Source organism: Betta splendens, chromosome 13 (genome assembly GCF_900634795.4).
Source record: "Betta splendens chromosome 13, fBetSpl5.4, whole genome shotgun sequence".
NCBI lineage: Eukaryota > Metazoa > Chordata > Actinopteri > Anabantiformes > Osphronemidae > Betta > Betta splendens.
In genome coordinates, this window is record NC_040893.2 from 2506322 (window position 1) to 2525766 (window position 19445).

The 19445-nt window shown below is 47.2% G+C and overlaps 1 protein-coding gene across 10 annotated transcripts in view; it reads left to right on the plus strand.

The window, feature by feature from the left end:
- bcas3 (BCAS3 microtubule associated cell migration factor) overlaps positions 1 to 19445 on the plus strand; it is a 286604-nt gene that overhangs the window by 89881 nt on the left and 177278 nt on the right. For 9 of the 10 annotated variants that reach the window (XR_003787971.3, XM_029171342.2, XM_055514054.1 and 6 more), the window contains 2 exons: positions 5184 to 5228; positions 19005 to 19129. Coding sequence is in view for 9 of the 10 variants with exons in the window: in XM_029171342.2 (XP_029027175.1) it covers positions 5184 to 5228; positions 19005 to 19129 (170 nt within the window). In the remaining variant the exon portion in view is untranslated. The remainder of the gene's footprint in view (positions 1 to 5183; positions 5229 to 19004; positions 19130 to 19445) is intronic. The other variant, XM_029171343.2, reaches the window with a different exon arrangement.

The window sequence follows — 19445 nt, forward strand, 5'->3', positions numbered from 1 at the left end:
GAATCATTGTTTTATCAGTAGTAGGTTTCTGTTTCTCTGACAACTTTCAGGCCACTTCAGATACCGATTCCCTGCAGATTAGCGAGATAAATAATTTATTGTTAATTCAGGCCATGCTCAGAAATGCCAGTCTTGTTATTTGAGTCTGTGTCACAGGAGGCTTTGGCAGCACGTCACCACATTAATACAAAGATGGTGTTTAATGCACAGTACAGAGCACACCTCTGCAAAAAGCTTTTTAAAAGATGCCCACAGCTACTTTAATGATGGAAAAAAACAATCAAATTCAAGATTCCAAGACTCATTTGATGCATATCTTTAAACTGTTAAATACTACTATAGTATTATATATACTATAACTATACTACTATACTACTTTTATTGTCATGTCCATTCTCTGCTTACTGGAGTTGATTTAAGCTTTATGTTCTGTGCACTTCTAAAAATTATTATTGAGTTACACTTGTCTGTAAAATAATCTCATTACTATAGAGATAGAGATATTTCTACTGTGCCAACAACTGATTGTGAGCATCACTTTCACCCAGACAACCCCTGCGGTTGACACCACAGTTTCTTACATAGTTGTAAATAACTATAATAAAAACATTTCTGCAGGTTACTGTAATTAGTTCAAGCAAGTTGTAAATTTGTGAGTGCACTGGGATGGTGCATCATACACTGACATTTTGTAACATTAACCCCACCTGAGGTTTTTTTTGCTCTGGTAGACAGAGGCTGGCTTTTTGTAGGAATTCTACAGGTTCTTGATGTAGTTGACCCTTTAGACCAGGTCATGAACAACGATGGTTGCTCTGTAGGACATTGTGAGGCCTGGTAGGCTGCCTCAGTACACCTTCATTCATTTCTCCATTCCAGATGAGGTGTCAGTATTAATGCAACAGGACATGCAGCTGCTCCTGCGTTTACACGGCTGCACCAATTCACCAAAGAAAACACACGCTCACACATATGCTGGGTGAGGCTGCAGGTTTGGCCCCTAGAGTGGGCGTGATATCATATGCTTTTACGCTATACTTACACAGGAGCACCCAGGTACCATCTGTCTGTCTGTCTGTGAGGCCAGTCGTCTCTGCGCTTGTGTGTGCGTGTGCATGCGCTTGTGCATGTATGTGCGTGCAGAGAGAGAGAGACAGAAAGGCAGCGCGCAATCCAGCAGCTGTATTTACACCTGTATGAGCAGATTGCTGTTGGCAGGGGGGCAGAGGAACACACCAGCTGCTTAACCTACATTCTTTACCAGGCTGTCACTGCCATGACGAAAACACCCACATGCACGTTTACCAAGCCTTGATTTAGATGCCTTCAATTTTTAACATCAACGGAAACCTCAAGAAAGTTCTTGCAGATCTCCTGCTCTCCTTATTCACATCCTGGAGCCTTCCAGACCAGAACAAACAGAGGAGTGTTGGCTATGTCTTAGCCTCATGTTTCCTGTCAGCCAAGTTTGGCAGAGGATCGGACCAGATTAATTCAATTCGCAAAAAAATACAGACACAAGTCCCGAAATCTCACTAAGGATTCCTGCTTGCTTGGTTAAATGTCAATGTCCAAACGTAATCTGTCAAACAGATTAAAGCTTGCAGGGATGTCTCCTACTGCACAGTCACAGATTCTGTAAGGACAGATTTAACTTGTCAAATGGACACCAGTGTCTAACGTGGTATTTGCTAAAAGACAAGCTGTTGCTCACTTATCCCCATACACACTTTATCTGATTTTGACACAGACAAATCAAAAAATCTAAATAGAAAATGATTGTCACACACACAACAAAGCTACCCTGCACCAAATCTCAAATGCAAACAGAGTGCAGCCGAGGTAATGAGACTGACAGCAGCGAGAGGCTGAACGGACCTTGTGATCTGCCACAGATGTGCCCTCAGATTACTGTAATACGTATAGTGTGCAAGCTATTGTCTTACAGAGACTCTGTGAGGGAAGAGCTAGAAAGGGGCTTTAAGAATGAAATAAGCAGCATCACATGGCAGCAAAACCTTTCCACAAATCACCTCCCTCCCCTTCTGTTTTAATGGTCCAGGCGCAGCTGCTTTCAGGGCCAAGGGGTTAAGGGATGAATGTGTGAACGATTATTCTCAGAAGTGGGGTCATCGTCCTTACAGGTCAATTATGCTCTGTCACCCATTGCTCTAGCTCCCTCCCTCCCGTCCTTTGCTTCTGTCTCCACTCTCCACTCATGTCACTGACCTGTGTGTAGTCTACTTCCACCAAACCTGTTGCATCCAGCATCAACCCCTACAACTGAGCATCGGTGTCTAATTTCTGGGCGACTGTGTGAATTTTAACGGGACATGTCCCATTACTACTTGAACATTGTACACAACACATTGTAAATTTAAATAGCTCATCTACTATGATGAAATCATTTGGAAGCTGAACCTTATGTAAGCCTGTGTGCAGTTTATCATTGCATATAACAGCAACATTAAGATTTCTATCTGCCAATGAACTGAATTATTTTATTCCACAAAGAAACAACCTCTTGTTTAACAACTGTAAAGTCAGATATTGATGGAGGTAAGAGAACACGTAGACATGTAGCAAACATCAATCAATTAAAACTGATTTTAGACCTCTGAACCCTGGAGATACCCTTATGTCACTAATCCACCCCAGTAAATCAAAAAAACTTAAAACAATACCTCATGTCATTCAAAAGAGGCCTCATTCTTGACGATGCGAAGAGACGATGCATACGTTGGTGGAGACAGGAAGTCACTGGAGGTCCAATCTTGTATTTGTTATATCCAGATAGGGGCTGCAACAATTATTTTGATAATCGATTAATCTGTCGAGAATTTTTTCGATTAATTGGTTAATCGGAGAAATTGGATAAAAATGAAAAATATATATTATTTGATGTTTTCTTATTAGAAATCCCCGATCAGGGTTTTTTTTTTAAACTAAATTTTAATTTTGACTCTTTAAATCTCAAACAAAACACAAAATCCAGCATTTGAATAATAAATCTTCAATATCCAAAATATAAATAAACAAGGCAGGCATAGAGTTTGGTTCCAACGTGAAGATCTGCAGCACCTCCAGTCAATCTGACTGTGGGAGAAAACCCACAAAGTGACGGGAGAACATGTAAACTCCACAGAGACTCCTGGGCTCCTTCTGGCTCTAAGGCAACAGTGACAACCACTAAAAACCATGTCGTCATAATTTAATGCTGGTGTTACATTTAGTGTCTGCACCATTTAAGTTGCGTGTTCTGTGGTGACGCTGTTCTTCACTATGTAGTGAACGAGATGATGCGCAGCAAGCTGACGCTCACGACAGAGCAGATTGAGTAACAAAGTAACTTCTAATACAGTGGCACTTATTGAATAGTCTTCACGTGATGATAAACAGCGTTTGTTGACGCTGCTACATCCGGGACACCAGTGTTTCATTCTTACGTTCTCCTGTGTGTCTGTAGTGTTTACAAACCACCGCTGAACTTTATGTGACTTGCAGGATAAGGTTGCTTTGTTTGTTATTCAATGCTCATATGAAGAAATTAGGCACAGCCTTTGTCCTGTTGCCTGAGGTTTGTGTTCTCAGGCATTTCGCCAGCGGCATCATTATTTTGCTGTTGCGCTGTGCCGTAAAATAAGCAGCCGACTAATCGATAATGGCAAATCATTATCAATCAATTTCTGTCATTGATTATTATCAATTTGTCGATTTGTTGTTGCAGCCCTATATCTGGAGTAATGTGCAGACACCGAATGTCTCAGTGAAACTGGAGTTCCTTACTCCACAGGCTGTCATCAAGCTTGGATGTGGCACCACTGCACTTACACTACATCACACACGGCTGCTCTTTGATCCGACGGGGTTGAAAGTCTCCAACTTTCTATGTGTTTACTCTACTTCCACCATTTCCTGTTACACTGGTGGCCATCAACAATGAATGTCAGCACAGAGGAATTCAAAGTGGCATATTGTAAGCCCCACAGCCTACTTGACCTTTGTTTCAATCATGGAGATCTCATTTGATTCCTACATTTCTCTCCTCTTGGTGTCCATCCATTTACCCAGTGGGAGGCCCAGCAGGGGGTTTAGCAGGTTTCACAGAGTCAGAGGAGGGTGAGTGAGACAGGCTGTCTATCCCACTTGAAGTTGTTTGTTAAATGTTAGTGTACTATGAGCCTCGATTACACCATCTTGTTCAGTTTTTAACGCAGGCTTGAGGAGTAAGACATTTCAGAACAGTTGTTGCTTCCTGTGATCGAGAGGAACATTTTCCTTTCCAGCTAACTAAGCACTGCCCACTGTCACTGCAGAATCCAGGCTGATGCCATGATAGCAATGGAGTCAGAAGGGGTGCTCAGTAGTTTGTGACTGGTGAAGGACGTCTGGTTGGGACAGAGTTCAGTCTCATCAGACCTTTATTGCTGTAGGGAAAAGGCTTATTTACTGTAAACTGTTTACGGAGCTCTGTCACTATCTCTGGACTCACAGAATAAACACAGGAACACACTCCCACTCCTAATGTCTTGTAAACACCAGAAACACGCACAGGCTGAGTGACAAATTCAAATACACCCTGAAAAGGCATCACTTTGTTCCCCACGTCCTCCCTTTGGAGCGGGAATGCACACTGACCAGACAATAAAGCTGGAACTAAAACAAATAACAAAACAAGAAAGGTTTTGTGCAAACACAAACTCCTTCTCTCAACAGTCCCTTGGTGCTCTTACTGTAGTCCTTGGTTTTTCCAGTTGCTAAACAAATTGGATCTTGTCATCCTCTTAACAATCAAAATTGTTGGCCATTGTTCTTCTGTGTCATCTCTCTACATGCCTGGGTTCACGGCGATCTGTTTCTGGGCATGCAAGTCCCTTCCAAGTGACAGGAGAAAGCAGAAGACATAACATATGTCTGGAAAAAAACAAAGTCTGTGACCGAGCGTATCTGCCAGATACATGTATATGGAATCACACTTTACAGAGCAGCTTAAGCAGATGCAGATGAATCATTCATCCTGCAAGTTTTCAAATCCATCTTAGCACACAGACATTCTGCTTCCTGCCTCATATATGGTGCACTTAAACAGACATGTCAAAAAGTATGTAATGTGAAGAGTGTGTAGCTTAATAATGGTTTTTCCGTCTATCTCTGGATCCTCGCCCTCCCTCCGTCTCATGAAGGCCGTACCTCTTTGGGGCGGGATGTTTTGCTATTAAAACTCCATGGTGAGTTTTGTCTCTCCCCTCCTTGGCTCCCTTGGCAGCATGCAACTGTATACTTGGCTTAGCACACTGCCTTCCCTACCTCTCCTTTGTCTCTTGGTATATTTTCAACGCATTCTGTTTGTCATTCCTTTAAATGTGTGTCTGGTATGTTGTGCCTGCTGCTGTGTGCTGTTATACTGATTTGTGTTAGTGTGGGTGTACAACTGTAAGTGTGCCTTCTTAATGTTTTGTACTGAACAAAGATGAACCAAATAGAAAATAATTAGTTTTAATTTTTTTGTTTAGTTAAATGTAACCAAGAGACTTTTTAAGACTTACGATTTTCTTGTTAATATTTTGAGTTCAGCACATGGTTTTCCATGTTTTCCTCATCGTCAGGCTTGTGTTGAATGATGGCTGTTTGCTAAAGTTTGACAACAGCCAAACAAATCACACCTATGGAGCCGGTGGCTAAATGTCATCATCAAGATGAACAAATTAACATTGTTCAGCAGAAAGTCTCAGGTATCAGGAAGTAATGCCATTTTACTAATAACGTCATATGATGGCCGCTACTTAGAGACTAAACCGCTGTTTCTTGAAGAATATTTTTCCTGTAGGTTTGAGGCCAAGTCTTTTGTCAACACTGTCTTGTGAAATCAGATGCTTACAAGCTTTTAAAAGAAACCCCATTATGACAGACTCACTTATGGAGAGATGATTCAGTGGCTCCAGTGAGCTGAACCTCTTCTCTTGGCTGGCTCCATTCACTTTAGAAAATGAATAGCATGTGGTGCCTTCCTCAAGATTTGGGTTTCATCTTTTGTTGTGGCCAGTCACTCATCCTTTTTTTCTTTCTGTCTTCCTTCACCACTCATTGGTCATTTGGTAATTTCAGAGTGTGTTTTTTCATCCGAATTCTGACCCTTAACAGTAACTGCCTGTAAAAAACGGACAAAAAAGGACCTGAATTAATGCAATTAATCAGTTGACAAAACCAGACTATTTAAACTTGTATGTTTCACACGACAGAGTATGCTGCAGGCAGAAGGGAAGGAGGAAGGGGTTCTTCTTTTTGAGCATTGGTGTTTGCTCGTGAGCTGTCCCAGTGGTTGTCTTCAGAGTTTGACGCATGACTTCCGTGCGACTCTGCTCTCTGCTTGCTTTTCCTTTCCCAATCTAAGTCCAGCTTACAGTACCAGCTTGTCCTCTGATCAGAAAAAGGCATATGGCCCAGAATGTGGTTGTGCAGCTCTTTGTCACTGGATGAACAGCTGAACTGAGCTTCGTTGTATTTGTTTTAAATATAAATGGAAGCTGCCATTGGACGTTCATTTTTAATGCAATGGGTCTTGATGGTTGATGTAGCAGATTGAATTATGCTCTTGAGGAAAAGCTATTAGCTCAGTCAGGAGTCCTCATTTGTTAAATTAAAAGTGGAAATGACATGTGAGTAGTCTTTTCAGTGAATTATAGTCAAAGAAAATATATTCCACTCCCTGCTAGAGAAGAAATCTTGACGTGGCGAGAGAAGGAAAAGTTGATTTCCACCCGCCACACACACAAATACAACCACAGCTCCCTGTTAGTATGTTCATAAATTGATTGATATTAGGCTACATAGTACTAGTTGCTGTGCTGCTAGACTTTGGCAGAAAGCCTATTGGCTATATGACTGGAGAAAAACGATCATCAGCAGTAGAGGGTGTCTTTTTCACACCAACAACAACAGCAGAGCCCTTGGTTATCCAATACTCACTACAGCACCAGTTAGCATTTTCCTTTCACTGGATGCATCTCAGTAAGCTTTTTAGTTGAAACACAATCATTCTTTATCATGTTTTATAATTCTGTTTTTCCTTCACATTTGATTTCAACATTGAAAGGAACAAGGAATATAAAATGCGGCAAATTCAATCAAAATCTTTAAACATAGCTATTGATCAAGTAACTGAACCTACACTGTATTTGTTACTGTAAGTTCTTTATTTCTGTGTGGACTGATGGACAAATGGACCAGAGGAAGAGGTTGGAGGAGTATACAAGGGCACCCTGGACTTGGCCAAGTCAATATCCTGAGTGTGACTTTATCGCTGCCTCTATCGCCCTTTCACAGGCGACGCTTACACTGGGTGTTTGTTTATTCAGTCTTCCTCCCCTGGCCCTGCACTAGTATATACAAGTTACGGATCTACTATAGAGGCCGTTCTTACAACTATGTTCACCACTTCCTTTTTGTCTGATTCTGCTTTCGCACAGCATTGACCAAACAAAGACATCACCATCTCCTTATATCCAAGTAATTTATGAGGTGCAGACAGGCTAAATAGAAAAGGTTCTGCCAGCAGTGAGTCTTTCAACACCCAGTACCATGAAAGCTGGCTGAACTAGTGAACATGCTGGCTGGCCCATACAGACCACGCTGATGAATTATTTTCATTGTTTGTTCTGTACATTCCAATGGATGGAAAGATTTAGCAGTAGAACAAGATGTGTTAAACAACAAAAAAAAACTTGCTCTGCGTTTTACACTGTTACATCTTGTAAACAAAAGGAGTTAAATCTACACCTTTTAATTGTTGCTCATTTAGCATTTACAGGAGTACTATATATATGGAGTACTGTGTGTATATATATATATATATATATATATATATATATATATATATATATATATATATATATATATACACACACTCTCTATACCCTCCGCGGGTGGTCTCATCCACTTTCCAAGCTCGAGTCCTCTACCAGAGGCCAGGGAGCTTGAGGGTTCTGCGCAGTATCCTTGCTGTTCCTAGGACTGCACTTTTCTGGACTGAGATTTCGGATGTTTTTCCAGGGATCTGTTGTAGCCACTCCTCCAGTTTGGGGGTCACTGCCCCCAGTGCTCCGATCACCACAGGCACCACTGTGGCCTTCACCTTCCAAGCCTTCTCCAGTTCTTCTCTGAGCCCTTGGTATTTCTCTAGTTTCTCATGTTCCTTTTTCCTGATGTTGCCATCGCTTGGTATTGCCACATCCACCACTACGGCTTTCCTCTGCTCTTTATCCACCACCACAATGTCTGGTTGGTTCGCCATTACCATTCTGTCAGTCTGTATCTGGAAGTCCCACAGGATCTTGGCTCGCTCGTTCTCTACCACCTTGGGAGGTGTTTTCCATTTTGACCTTGGGGTTTCCAGTCCATACTCTGCGCAGATGTTCCTGTATACTATGCCAGCCACTGGCGTTATGGCGTCTGGTGTGGTAGATCTGGGCCTCTATGGCTCTGGTGCTCAGGGCCTGCTCCTGTGCGGCCAGGATGAGTGCCTCTGTGCTGTCCTTCAGCCCAGCCCTTTCAAGCCATTGGTAGGATTTGTTGAGATCAGCCACTTCAGTTATGTTCCGGTGGTACATCCTGTGTAAGGGCTTGTCCTCCCATGGTGGTCCCTCTTCCAGCATCTCATCCTCTGTTCTACACTGCCTGAGACATTCACTCAGCACGTCATCTGTCGGGGCCTTATCCTTGATGTACTTATGGATCTTGGATGTTTCATCCTGGATAGTGGCTCTCACTTTCACTAGTCCTCGGCCTCCTTCCTTGCGACTAGCGTAAAGTCTCAAGGTGCTGGATTTGGGGTGGAACCCTCCATGCATGGTGAGGAGCTTTCGTGTCTTAACATCTGTGGTCTGTATCTCTTCCTTTGGCCACCTTATTATTGCTGCAGGGTATCTGATCACTGGCAGGGCGTAGCTGTTTATTGCCCGGGATTTGTTCTTGCCATTGAGCTGGCTTTTTAGGACTTGCCTTACTCGTTGGAGGTATTTGGCTGTTGCCGCATTCCTTGTTGCCTGTTCAAGGTTGCCGTTCGCCTGTGGTATTCCAAGGTACTTGTAATTGTCCTCAATGTCTGCTATTGTTCCTTCTGGGAGTGAGAACCCTTCTGTGTGGATTACCTTGCCTCTATTTGTCACCATCCTCCCACATTTCCCGAGCTCGAATGACATCCCGATGTCTGAGCTGTAGATCCTGGTGGTGTGAATCAGCGAGTCGATGTCGCTCGCTCTTGGCGTACAGCTTGATGTCATCCATGTAGAGGAGGTGACTTATGGTGGCCCCGTTCCGGAGTCGGTATCCATAGCCAGTCTTGTTTATTGTTTGGCTGAGGGGGTTCAGACTTATGCAGAACAGCAGTGGGGACAGTGCATCTCCTTGGTATATGCCACATTTGATGGATACTTGGGCAAGTGGCTTCCCATTGGCTTCAAGGGTGGTTCTCCACAACCTCATTGAGTTTGCAATGAAGGTCCTTAGAGTTCTGTTGATGTTGTACAGCTCCAAGCATTCAGTGATCCGTGTGTGGCGTTGAGTCATAGGCTTTCTTGTAGTCGATCCAGGTAGGGCACAGGTTTGTGTCGCACTCTGCAGTCTTTGGCGACTGTTCTGTCTACCAGGAGTTGGTGTTTGGCTTCTATGGTATCCTTACCAATGCTCTTCTGTGCTTCGCTCATGTATTGATCCATGTGCCCACTTATCTTAGCTGCGATGATGCCTGACATGAGCTTCCATGTTGTGGAGAGACAGGTTATTGGCCGGTAGTTGGATGGGACTGTACCCTTTGAGGGATCCTTCATTATCAGGATCGTTCGCCCTTCGGTTAGCCATTCAGGGTGGGTCCCATCCCTTAGCAGCCGGTTCATTTGTGCTGCCAGGCGCTCATGGATTGCAGTGAGCTTCTTTAGCCAGTAGGCGTGGATCATGTCAGGGCCGGGTGCTGTGTTTTTCATACCTGAGACTCTTTGTTGGATATATATATATTGCGAGCGCGCATATATATATATATATATATATATATATATATATATATATATATATATATATATATATTAGTTTTGCAGGTGACCTGGATTGTCTCCTCCCTGATCCCTTGCCTGATTGGTGTCATCTGTTGGCCAGTGTTTAAAAGCCCTGCTAAGCTCCTCCCTTGCTCTCCCTAGCTCAGCACATCATTGCAGCAGCCACGTTGACAGCAGCCATGCCTGCTCGTGTCTCATTGTTAGTTTTTTAATAAATCACCTATGTGGAAACCATGTATTTCGTAACATATTGGTGGCTCGTCCACAGGTTTTTTGTTTTGAGATGTGTGGTTCAACTTGGTTGTGTGGCTGTCTACCCTCCTCATGTGGTGAATGTGGTTCCTGTGTGTGCTTTGACCTCCCTGGTTAAATTAGGGAGTAAGCCAGCTGGTTTAAGCAATTAGTCCCTCCGTCGGTTTACTCATTTGTTATTTTGTCTTTTTATTTTTTGGGGTAATCCCGAGATTTTTTTCTCTGGTGTGGGTAAGCATTTCAGAGCTTGTGAGTTGCTGAAGTTATGCCTTTAAAGCCGCCTCGAGCCTGGTACGTCTCTGAAGATATTTAGGTGTCGGGTGTAGTCGACAGATAGGTGTAGTCTAAATTAGGCAGGTACCAGGGCTTTTGCAGGGGTGCACCCAGGAGCTTGCTGTAATTCTTGTTTTAGGAGGAGGTTTTCTTAAGTTAAGTGCGTTGGTGCTCAAAGTGTTGAGTATGTGAGTGATGTTTGTGGTCCTAACTTTCTGATTGTGCAGCCTTAGTTGTCAGGGTGATGTGTGTACCCTTGACTTTGTGTTAAATTGGATTTCTGAGTCATTTGTAGGTTTGGAAAGTGGGTTGTGGGCGGTGAGGATGTCTGATTCTGTTGGTTTATTTTGATAGAGGGCTGGCTGGTTTTGTTTGTGGGACCTTAGCTACTGTGTGCATTGCATAGTTTAGTATGGCTACGGCTGACAGCTTGCTAGACATTATTGTATTGAAATTACTAGCAGTGAGAAACAGTTGAAGGAAAGTGTAAAAGAAGCTCCCAGAACCATATTATTAGAATATGGTGTCCTGACTGCTGCTTCAGCAATTCCTGGCACTGCTGCAGCCATGTCTATGCCTGTAACAAACGTTTCTCAGTCCTCAGATGTTGCCTTGAACGTTAAATTAAGGGAACAGCCTTTACAAGAGCTACAACTGCAACTGAAGGAGAAGCAAATGCTTTTAGAGCATGAACGCTTCCTTAAGGAGATGGAGTGTGAGCCGGCAGCTTTGTCAGCTCTGTGAAGCGTGAGCCACCAGAGTTTGATGTTTTTTAAGCACATTAGGTTGGTGCCCCATTTTGTAGAGAAGGATGTTGAAAAATACTTCCTTCATTTTAAACGGGTCGCCACCATTTCAGCTTGGCCTAGGAGTGCTTGGACTTTGCTTTTGCAGTGTCCTGGTGGGAAAGGCACAGGAGGGTTATTCCACGCTAAGCATACAGGACAGTAGGGACTACGATAAGGTTAAAGGGGCTGTATTGAAAGCTTATGAATTGGTTCCTGAAGCTTATCCGAGCTTGAGGACCACAGGAGATTGAGGACCACACTTTTGTTGAATTTGCCAAGGAGAAGGAAACTCTCTTTAATAGGTGGTGCCAATCTCGGAATGTAGAAACTAAAGACGACCTGAGACAGCTGGTTTAGATGGAGGAATTTAAGAAGTGCTTGCCTAAGGCTGTGTGCCTATATCTTAATGAGCCAAATGGCTAACAGTTGAGAAGGCTGCCGTTTTGGCTGATGAATTTTTGCTCACTCATAAGATAAGCTTTGGCAGCAATCAGGCAGTGCTGAGGGTAAGAACTAAAACTGGCTCTCAAATACCTGCTACGTTGGCGGTAAAGATAAACAACCTGGGCATCTTATTGTGGAGTACCCTGTCCTGTGTAATAGGCAAGGGTCTTCCAAGCCTGTAGCTCTAGTAAAGGTTAAGAATAATACAACTTTGGTGGGTACTACTGTGAGTCTACTGAGGGATATAGAAGACTCCTCACCATTTCTTAAGTCTGGTACGGTCTCTTTGACATCTGCCCCTGAGGCTAGGTTACCTATTAGGATCTGGCGAGACACTAGGGCGTTTCAATCCTTGATCCTACAGGATTTTCTTCCTTTCTCTGAGGACTCTGCATTGGGCTCGAGTGTCCTGGTTGAAGGTTTTGGTAGTGGCTTTTTAGCTCTACCGTTGCATGCCATTAATCTTCAGATGCAGCTAGTTAGTGGTGAAGTGGCTGTGGCAGTTTGCGCTCATATCCCTATAAAAGTGGTAGCCTTCCTTCTTGAGAATGTCTTGGCTGGGGGCAGGGTGTTGGTTGCCCCTGAGATGGTCCCAGTTCCTATGATACCTGAGGGGCCAGATGGTCTTCAACAACAGTTCCCCGACACTTTTCCTGTGTGTGTCACAACTCGTGCCATGTCCAAAGGCCAGAGAATGAAATCGGCATCAGGAGATTCCCCCTCGGATACCTTTTTGGCTAGTGGTGACGAACTGGAAACGCCTTACCAACAAGGTAAGGCGTTTCTGTCTCATTAAACTCTTAAACATGAGCAGAGCCAGGATGGAATGCCATCCTCTCTTTTTAGTGAAGCCATGTCAGAGGATGCAATTAAAGAGGTTTGTGTGGGTATTTTGTTAAAAATGGCTGCTAATGCCTAAGTGGACTCCATTAGATAGGTCTTGTAAGGATGACTGGAGCAGTGTGTTTTAAGTAGTGGTCCCTGGTATTTATTGTTTGGGTGTGTTTAAAGAGGAGAAAAACTTAAAATTGCCCCACTTAAATGCTCTTTTAATTGGATTCACCTGTGTATGGAGGTCAGGGGTCACCGAGCTTACCAAGCCAAAAAGTTCCAATAATTATTTATAAAGGTTTTGGAATCAATAAAATTATAACAGTGCCAAACTTTATGCACCTGCCTAATTTTGTTTAAACAATTATTGCACACTTTCTGTAAATTCTAGACTTTGTTTAACTTCTCAAATTTCATAGTGTATGTCCTATATGACAACTAACAATTATACAGGAAAATCAGAAAAATTAACAATGTTGCCCAAACCTACGCACCCCACTGTATGTTCTTAATAATGATCTGTATGGACTGTGTCTACTCATGCTACAGTACCTGTCCAGGTCTGAACATGTAAAACACCTGTATAAACTTTAAGTCACAGTACAAAAGTCATAAAATGGAGAAGGTGCATTTATGCAGCAATATAGTTTAGTCTGACTTTAGACATTTCTTTGTTTCCAGCCAGTGTGTGTTGCTTTGGTACCAGTGTGCTTCATAAAGGTCTCGGTCTAGGACCTCATGTAATACCACCAAACGTTGTATGTGCTACTGTCCAGGTTAGCTACTTGGCTACTGGTCTCTGATCACTACCATATGTGGGATCCTAACGCAGATGAAAAGCTTTCTGTGTTATCTCCATTCAAGCACAGCTGACAGGCTGAGTAATCGCATAACTGCGAGTAGATTCAGTGATTTCTGTGAACAAAGCAAGTTTAGCAGTTTGTTTTTATTAAACATCTGTTGCATCCACTGCATGGTACTGGAGCTGAAACTGGGATTACTCCAGTATACTGCCCATTACCATGTGTGTAATATGAAACCTCTCTAACGGACTCACAGGTCTCTACATGAATCCTTTACACCCCTTCCTGTCATATGTGCTGTCAATCATCATGCTGTCCATGAGACAGAGCAAACTGAATGTCAGGGATCGCTCGGAAGAGGACCCACATGCACAGCACAATACACGATTTTCTGGCGTTAAAGAGTGTAGTTTATTCCAGTTGCAGAGTGAAGTCCAGGCAGGGTCATACACAGGCGATCAGGCAGGTTACATGGGATTAGGCAGAGACGTAGTCAGGGGCAGGCACAGATCATAACCGGGAGGAGAGTACAATACCATACGTAAGACGGTGAAGCGTGGTCAGGCAGGCAAACAAGTTCGAGCATCAAAACCAGAGAACACGAAAACACGGCAGGAACAATGAACTGGGGAAAACAACGATGAACACACGAACAACGATCTGGCAAGGGACCTTGGCAACAGGTGGTGGCTAAATACAAAGTGACTTAATTACTGATAAAGTGCAGGTGTGGGTAATGACCAGGACAGCTGTGACAAGACGTAAACCGGGAGTGAAGCTAAAACAGGAACAGAAACCAGGAGACTACCAAAATAAAACAGGAAACAACTAGACCCAAGACCCAGATCGTGACAGTACCCCCCTCCCAAGGGCGGATTCCAGACGACCAAAAAAACAAAAAAAAACAAACCCGAGCAGGGCGGGCGGAGGGAGGACTGGCGGAGGGACAGAACCAAAAACCCAAAACAAGGACGGGCCTCAAACCAGAAAAAACAAAACAAAAACGGGTCTCATGATCAAGAGAACCCAACATGAATGTCCACAAGACAAAAACAAAGTCCACGACCAGGTAAAACACAGAGTCCAGGGAGTCCCTCACGGAGGGTGGGGACGCGGCGAGATCCTGCTCAACCGCCGCTGAGGCAGGGGGGCACCCCCAGCGCCCTTGGGCTGGGCCAGCGTCCACGGGGACCCCCCCGAACGGCGATGTCCTCCAGGCGGACGCTGATCCTGGAGACCGAGGGGTCGAGGTGGACGTCGCCGCAGGAGGCAGCGCCATCCAGGCAGCAGGAGGCGCCGAGGGCGAGGCCACCAGTCCGGCAGCAGAGACCGAGACGAGGCAGGAACCAGAGACGACGACAGACGTGGAGACGAGGCAGGAACCGATGCAGGTGCGGCCGGAGCCGAGCCGCCAGGAACCGATGCAGGTGCGGCCGGAGCCGAGCCGCCAGGAACCGATGCAGGTGCGGCCGGAGCCGAGCCGCCAGGGACCGATGCAGGTGCGGCCGGAGCCGAGCCGCCAGGGACCGATGCAGGTGCGGCCGGAGCCGAGCCGCCAGGGACCGATGCAGGTGCGGCCGGAGCCGAGCCGCCAGGGACCGATGCAGGTGCAGCGGGAGCCGGGCCGCCAGGAACCGATGCAGGTGCGGCCGGAGCCGAGCCGCCAGGGACCGATGCAGGTGCGGCCGGAGCCGAGCCGCCAGGGACCGATGCAGGTGCGGCCGGAGCCGAGCCGCCAGGGACCGATGCAGGTGCAGCGGGAGCTGCGACAGGAACGACACCCTCCTGGAGGTGGGCAGGAACTATGACGGGCGCGACCCCCTCCTGGAGGTCCGCCGGGACTGCGACGGGCGCGACCCCCTCCTGGAGGTCCGCCGGGACTGCGACGGGCGCGACCCCCTCCTGGAGGTCCGCCGGGACTGCGACGGGCGCGACCCCCTCCTGGAGGTCCGCCGGGACTGCGACGGGCGCGACCCCCTCCTGGAGGTCCGCCGGGACTGCGACGAGCGCGACCCCCTCCTGGAGGTCCGCCGGGACTGCGACGGGCGCGACCCCCTCCTGGAGGTCCGCCGGGACTGCGACGGGCGCGACCCCCTCCTGGAGGTCCACCGGGACTGCGACGGGCGCGACCCCCTCCTGGAGGTCCGTCGGGACTGCGACTGGCGCGACCTCCTCCTGGAGGTGCGCAGGAACTGCAGCTGGCGCGACCTCCTCCTGGAGGTGCGCAGGAACTGCAGCTGGCGCGACCTCCTCCTGGAGGTGCACAGGAACTGCAGCTGGCGCAACCTCCTCCTGGAGGTGCGCAGGAACTGCGGCTCCGAGGGTGACAGGAACTGGAACGGCCGCAACATGGCCGACAGGGACTGGGACAGGAACTGGAACGGCCGCAACATGGCCGACAGGGACTGGGACAGGAACTGGAACGGCAGCAACATGGCCGACAGGGACTGAAACGACCTCTACTTGGCCGACAGGAACAGGAACTGCCCCAACATGGCCGACAGGGACAAGAACGGCTTCAACATGGCCGACAGGGACAAGAACGGCCTCGACATGGCCGACAGGGACAGGAACTGGAACGGCCTCAACATGGCCGACAGGGACAGGAACTAGAACGGCCCCAACATGGCCGACAGGAACAGGGACGGCCTCAACATGGCCGACAGGAACAGGGACGGGAACGGCGTCCTTACCGGAGCCGGCAGCGCTGCTCTCTGGCCCCTCACGGGAGCCGGCGGCGCTGCTCTCAGGCTCCCCACGGGAGCCGGCGGCGCTGCTCTCAGGCTCCCCACGGGAGCCGGCGGCGCTGCTCCCAGGCTCCCCACTGGAGCCGGCGGCGTTGCTCCCAGGCTCCCCACTGGAGCCGGCGGCGTTGCTCCCAGGCTCCCCACTGGAGCCGGCGGCGCTGCCCTCAGGCTCCCCACTGGAGCCGGCAGCGACTGAGACGGCGTCTACTCCGGAGCCGGTTTGGCTGCTTGCAACCGCCAAGCTCGACGGAGCAGACGTCGGGCCTGATCGGGTGTGCCTAGCACCCGTTCGACAGGTGGTGTCCTCTGACTGGGACAAGACCTGCGCGTGACTGGACTGAACTGGGACAGGAGCGTGACTGGACTGTACTGGGACAGGGCTCAACTGTGCTGGGACTGGGCTCGACTGTCCTGGGACTGGGCTCGACTGTCCTGGGACTGGGCTCGACTGTCCTGGGACTGGGCTCGACTCGACTGGACTGGGCTCGACTGGAGCGGGCTCGACCGGAGCGGGCTCGACCGGACTGAGACCTGGACTGGGCTCGACCGGACTGAGACCTGGACTGGGCTCGACCGGGCTGAAACCTGGACTGGGCTCGACCGGGCTGAGACCTGGACTGGGCTCGACCGGGCTGAGACCTGGACTGGGCTCGACCGGGCTGAGACCTGGACTGGGCTCGACCGGGCTGAGACCTGGACTGGGCTCGACCGGGCTGAAACCTGGACTGGGCTCGACCGGGCTGAAACCTGGACTGGGCTCGACCGGGCTGAAACCTGGACTGGGCTCGACTGGACTGGGCTCGACTGGACTGGGCTCGACTGGACTGGGGCTGGAACCTCGTGGCGAGGCTGAACGGTGACTGGAGCCTGAGCGGAGCATGGCTGAACTGGGGACTGGGCAACACACGGCTGAACTGGGGACTGGGCAACACACTGCTGAACTGGGGACTGGGCAACACACGGCTGAACTGGGGACTGGGCAACACACGGCTGAACTGGGGACTGAACAGCGCGCGGCTGAACTGGAGACTGAACAGCGCGCGGCTGGGCTGGAGACGGGGGACCGCGTGAGTGCAGGAAATCCTCCCAGCGGAACAACCATGGAGCTGGGCAGGTTGGTGCAGACACGACGGTCCGACGGGGCTGGGAGGAGGAAACCGAAACCATCGGCGGTGCGACCGGCGCCGGCGTGGTGCGGAGCGCGTCGCTTAACTCATCGTACCTCGCGCACAGCCGCTCATAGAGGCGACGAACACTGGGGCGCTCTAACGCGCTGTCATCGTCCTCCAGCGTCAATATCGCCACCTCCACGGCGCTGCGCTGGTTCTCCGGGTTAATCGCCCGTCGGTAATCCTCCGCGAGGATTTTAAAATAAACGCGTAGGTCGCTGGGTAGCTCGGCGCAGGTGAACTCCATACTTCCTCGCAGGTGCCGCCAAAAAAAAAACAAGAAACAAAAACAGTCACTGACCTGGGCGACGGCTGAGTGCTGGCTGGGTCCAAGTTTGGCCAGATCGTTCTGTCAGGGATCGCTCGGAAGAGGACCCACATGCACAGCACAATACACGATTTTCTGGCGTTAAAGAGTGTAGTTTATTCCAGTTGCAGAGTGAAGTCCAGGCAGGGTCATACACAGGCGATCAGGCAGGTTACATGGGATTAGGCAGAGACGTAGTCAGGGGCAGGCACAGATCATAACCGGGAGGAGAGTACAATACCATACGTAAGACGGTGAAGCGTGGTCAGGCAGGCAAACAAGTTCGAGCATCAAAACCAGAGAACACGAAAACACGGCAGGAACAATGAACTGGGGAAAACAACGATGAACACACGAACAACGATCTGGCAAGGGACCTTGGCAACAGGTGGTGGCTAAATACAAAGTGACTTAATTACTGATAAAGTGCAGGTGTGGGTAATGACCAGGACAGCTGTGACAAGACGTAAACCGGGAGTGAAGCTAAAACAGGAACAGAAACCAGGAGACTACCAAAATAAAACAGGAAACAACTAGACCCAAGACCCAGATCGTGACACTGAACTAGTAGCTATGGAAATCAACACATCTGTGGATGATATTAATACACCATACTGTATTTAAAGGCAGCAACTAATCTCCCCCAAACTCATTTTCACAGAAGTTGGATTTGAATGAGTGAGGAATTGATTATGAACGTGAGCTATAACAGGAGCACTCAGTTAACATGTATTTGTTTTTGAGCTTTTGTTTTGTCAGCATTTTATATGTGTACATTTTGTTAATACAAAGTTAATGTTTAATTTGGAGTATTTCAATTTCCTTTTGCTAAGCTTCCTGCATGCAAAGCATTTTTATACTTAAGTTAACTCAGTGGTGTCACAGATGTTGTGTAGTATTTACAGACTTCTTTAATACTGTTAGTAATGATTAGTAATACAGTTATATAAACTGCAATGAATCTGCAATATTTAAATATTACATTGAACAGTTCAATGTCAATGTGAAATGTATCTGTAATTCCTTAAGTTAGACCATTGTTTTAATTGTCTATTCATCAGTTTCATAGCTGATGATGCTGGGCCAGCACTGTTGCTGAGTTCATTAGTAAATTTCAGAGAATACATGTAAATTAATAGATATAAAAAAAAAAAGCATTTATTAGTAAAGAGAGGCCATTTGAGAAAGCAATTCATGAGAAATGTTCAGAAGTAACATTGGAATGTTTCCTTCCAAACTTTTCTTTTGCTATATTTATAATATTTGAACACATTGTTGGCACTGCGGCAACACTGCAGGACAGATGTTGCTTTGTATTCACTTTGTGCTGTGTTTGCCCTGAAGCAAAGCTAAGCCACCACCTCAGATCTCCCCGAGCAAGTCCAGTGGAGGAGAGTTCTGTGTGGCTGCCATCTTTGGCTCCTCTCGCTCTTGGTTCATCACCAATCCCAGCATGAAAAGAGATAAAGGTTAGATTGTGGTCATCATTGTGAGAAATGCATTTCTTCCACCATTAATAACATGGTCTTTGTTATCATTTCATGTACAGTGGTGTTCAAAACAATAGCAGTCCAGTGTCACTAGCAAGATTAATCCAGGTTTTGAGTGTATTTTTATTGTTACATGGCACACAAGTTACCAGTTGGTGCAGTAGATTCTCAGAAAACAAACAAGACCCAGCATTCAAGATATGCATGCTCTTAAGGCTGTGAGGCTGTGTAATTGGAAAATTAGTTGAAAGGGTTGTATTAAAAAAAATAGCAGTGTGGCACTCAATCAGTGAGG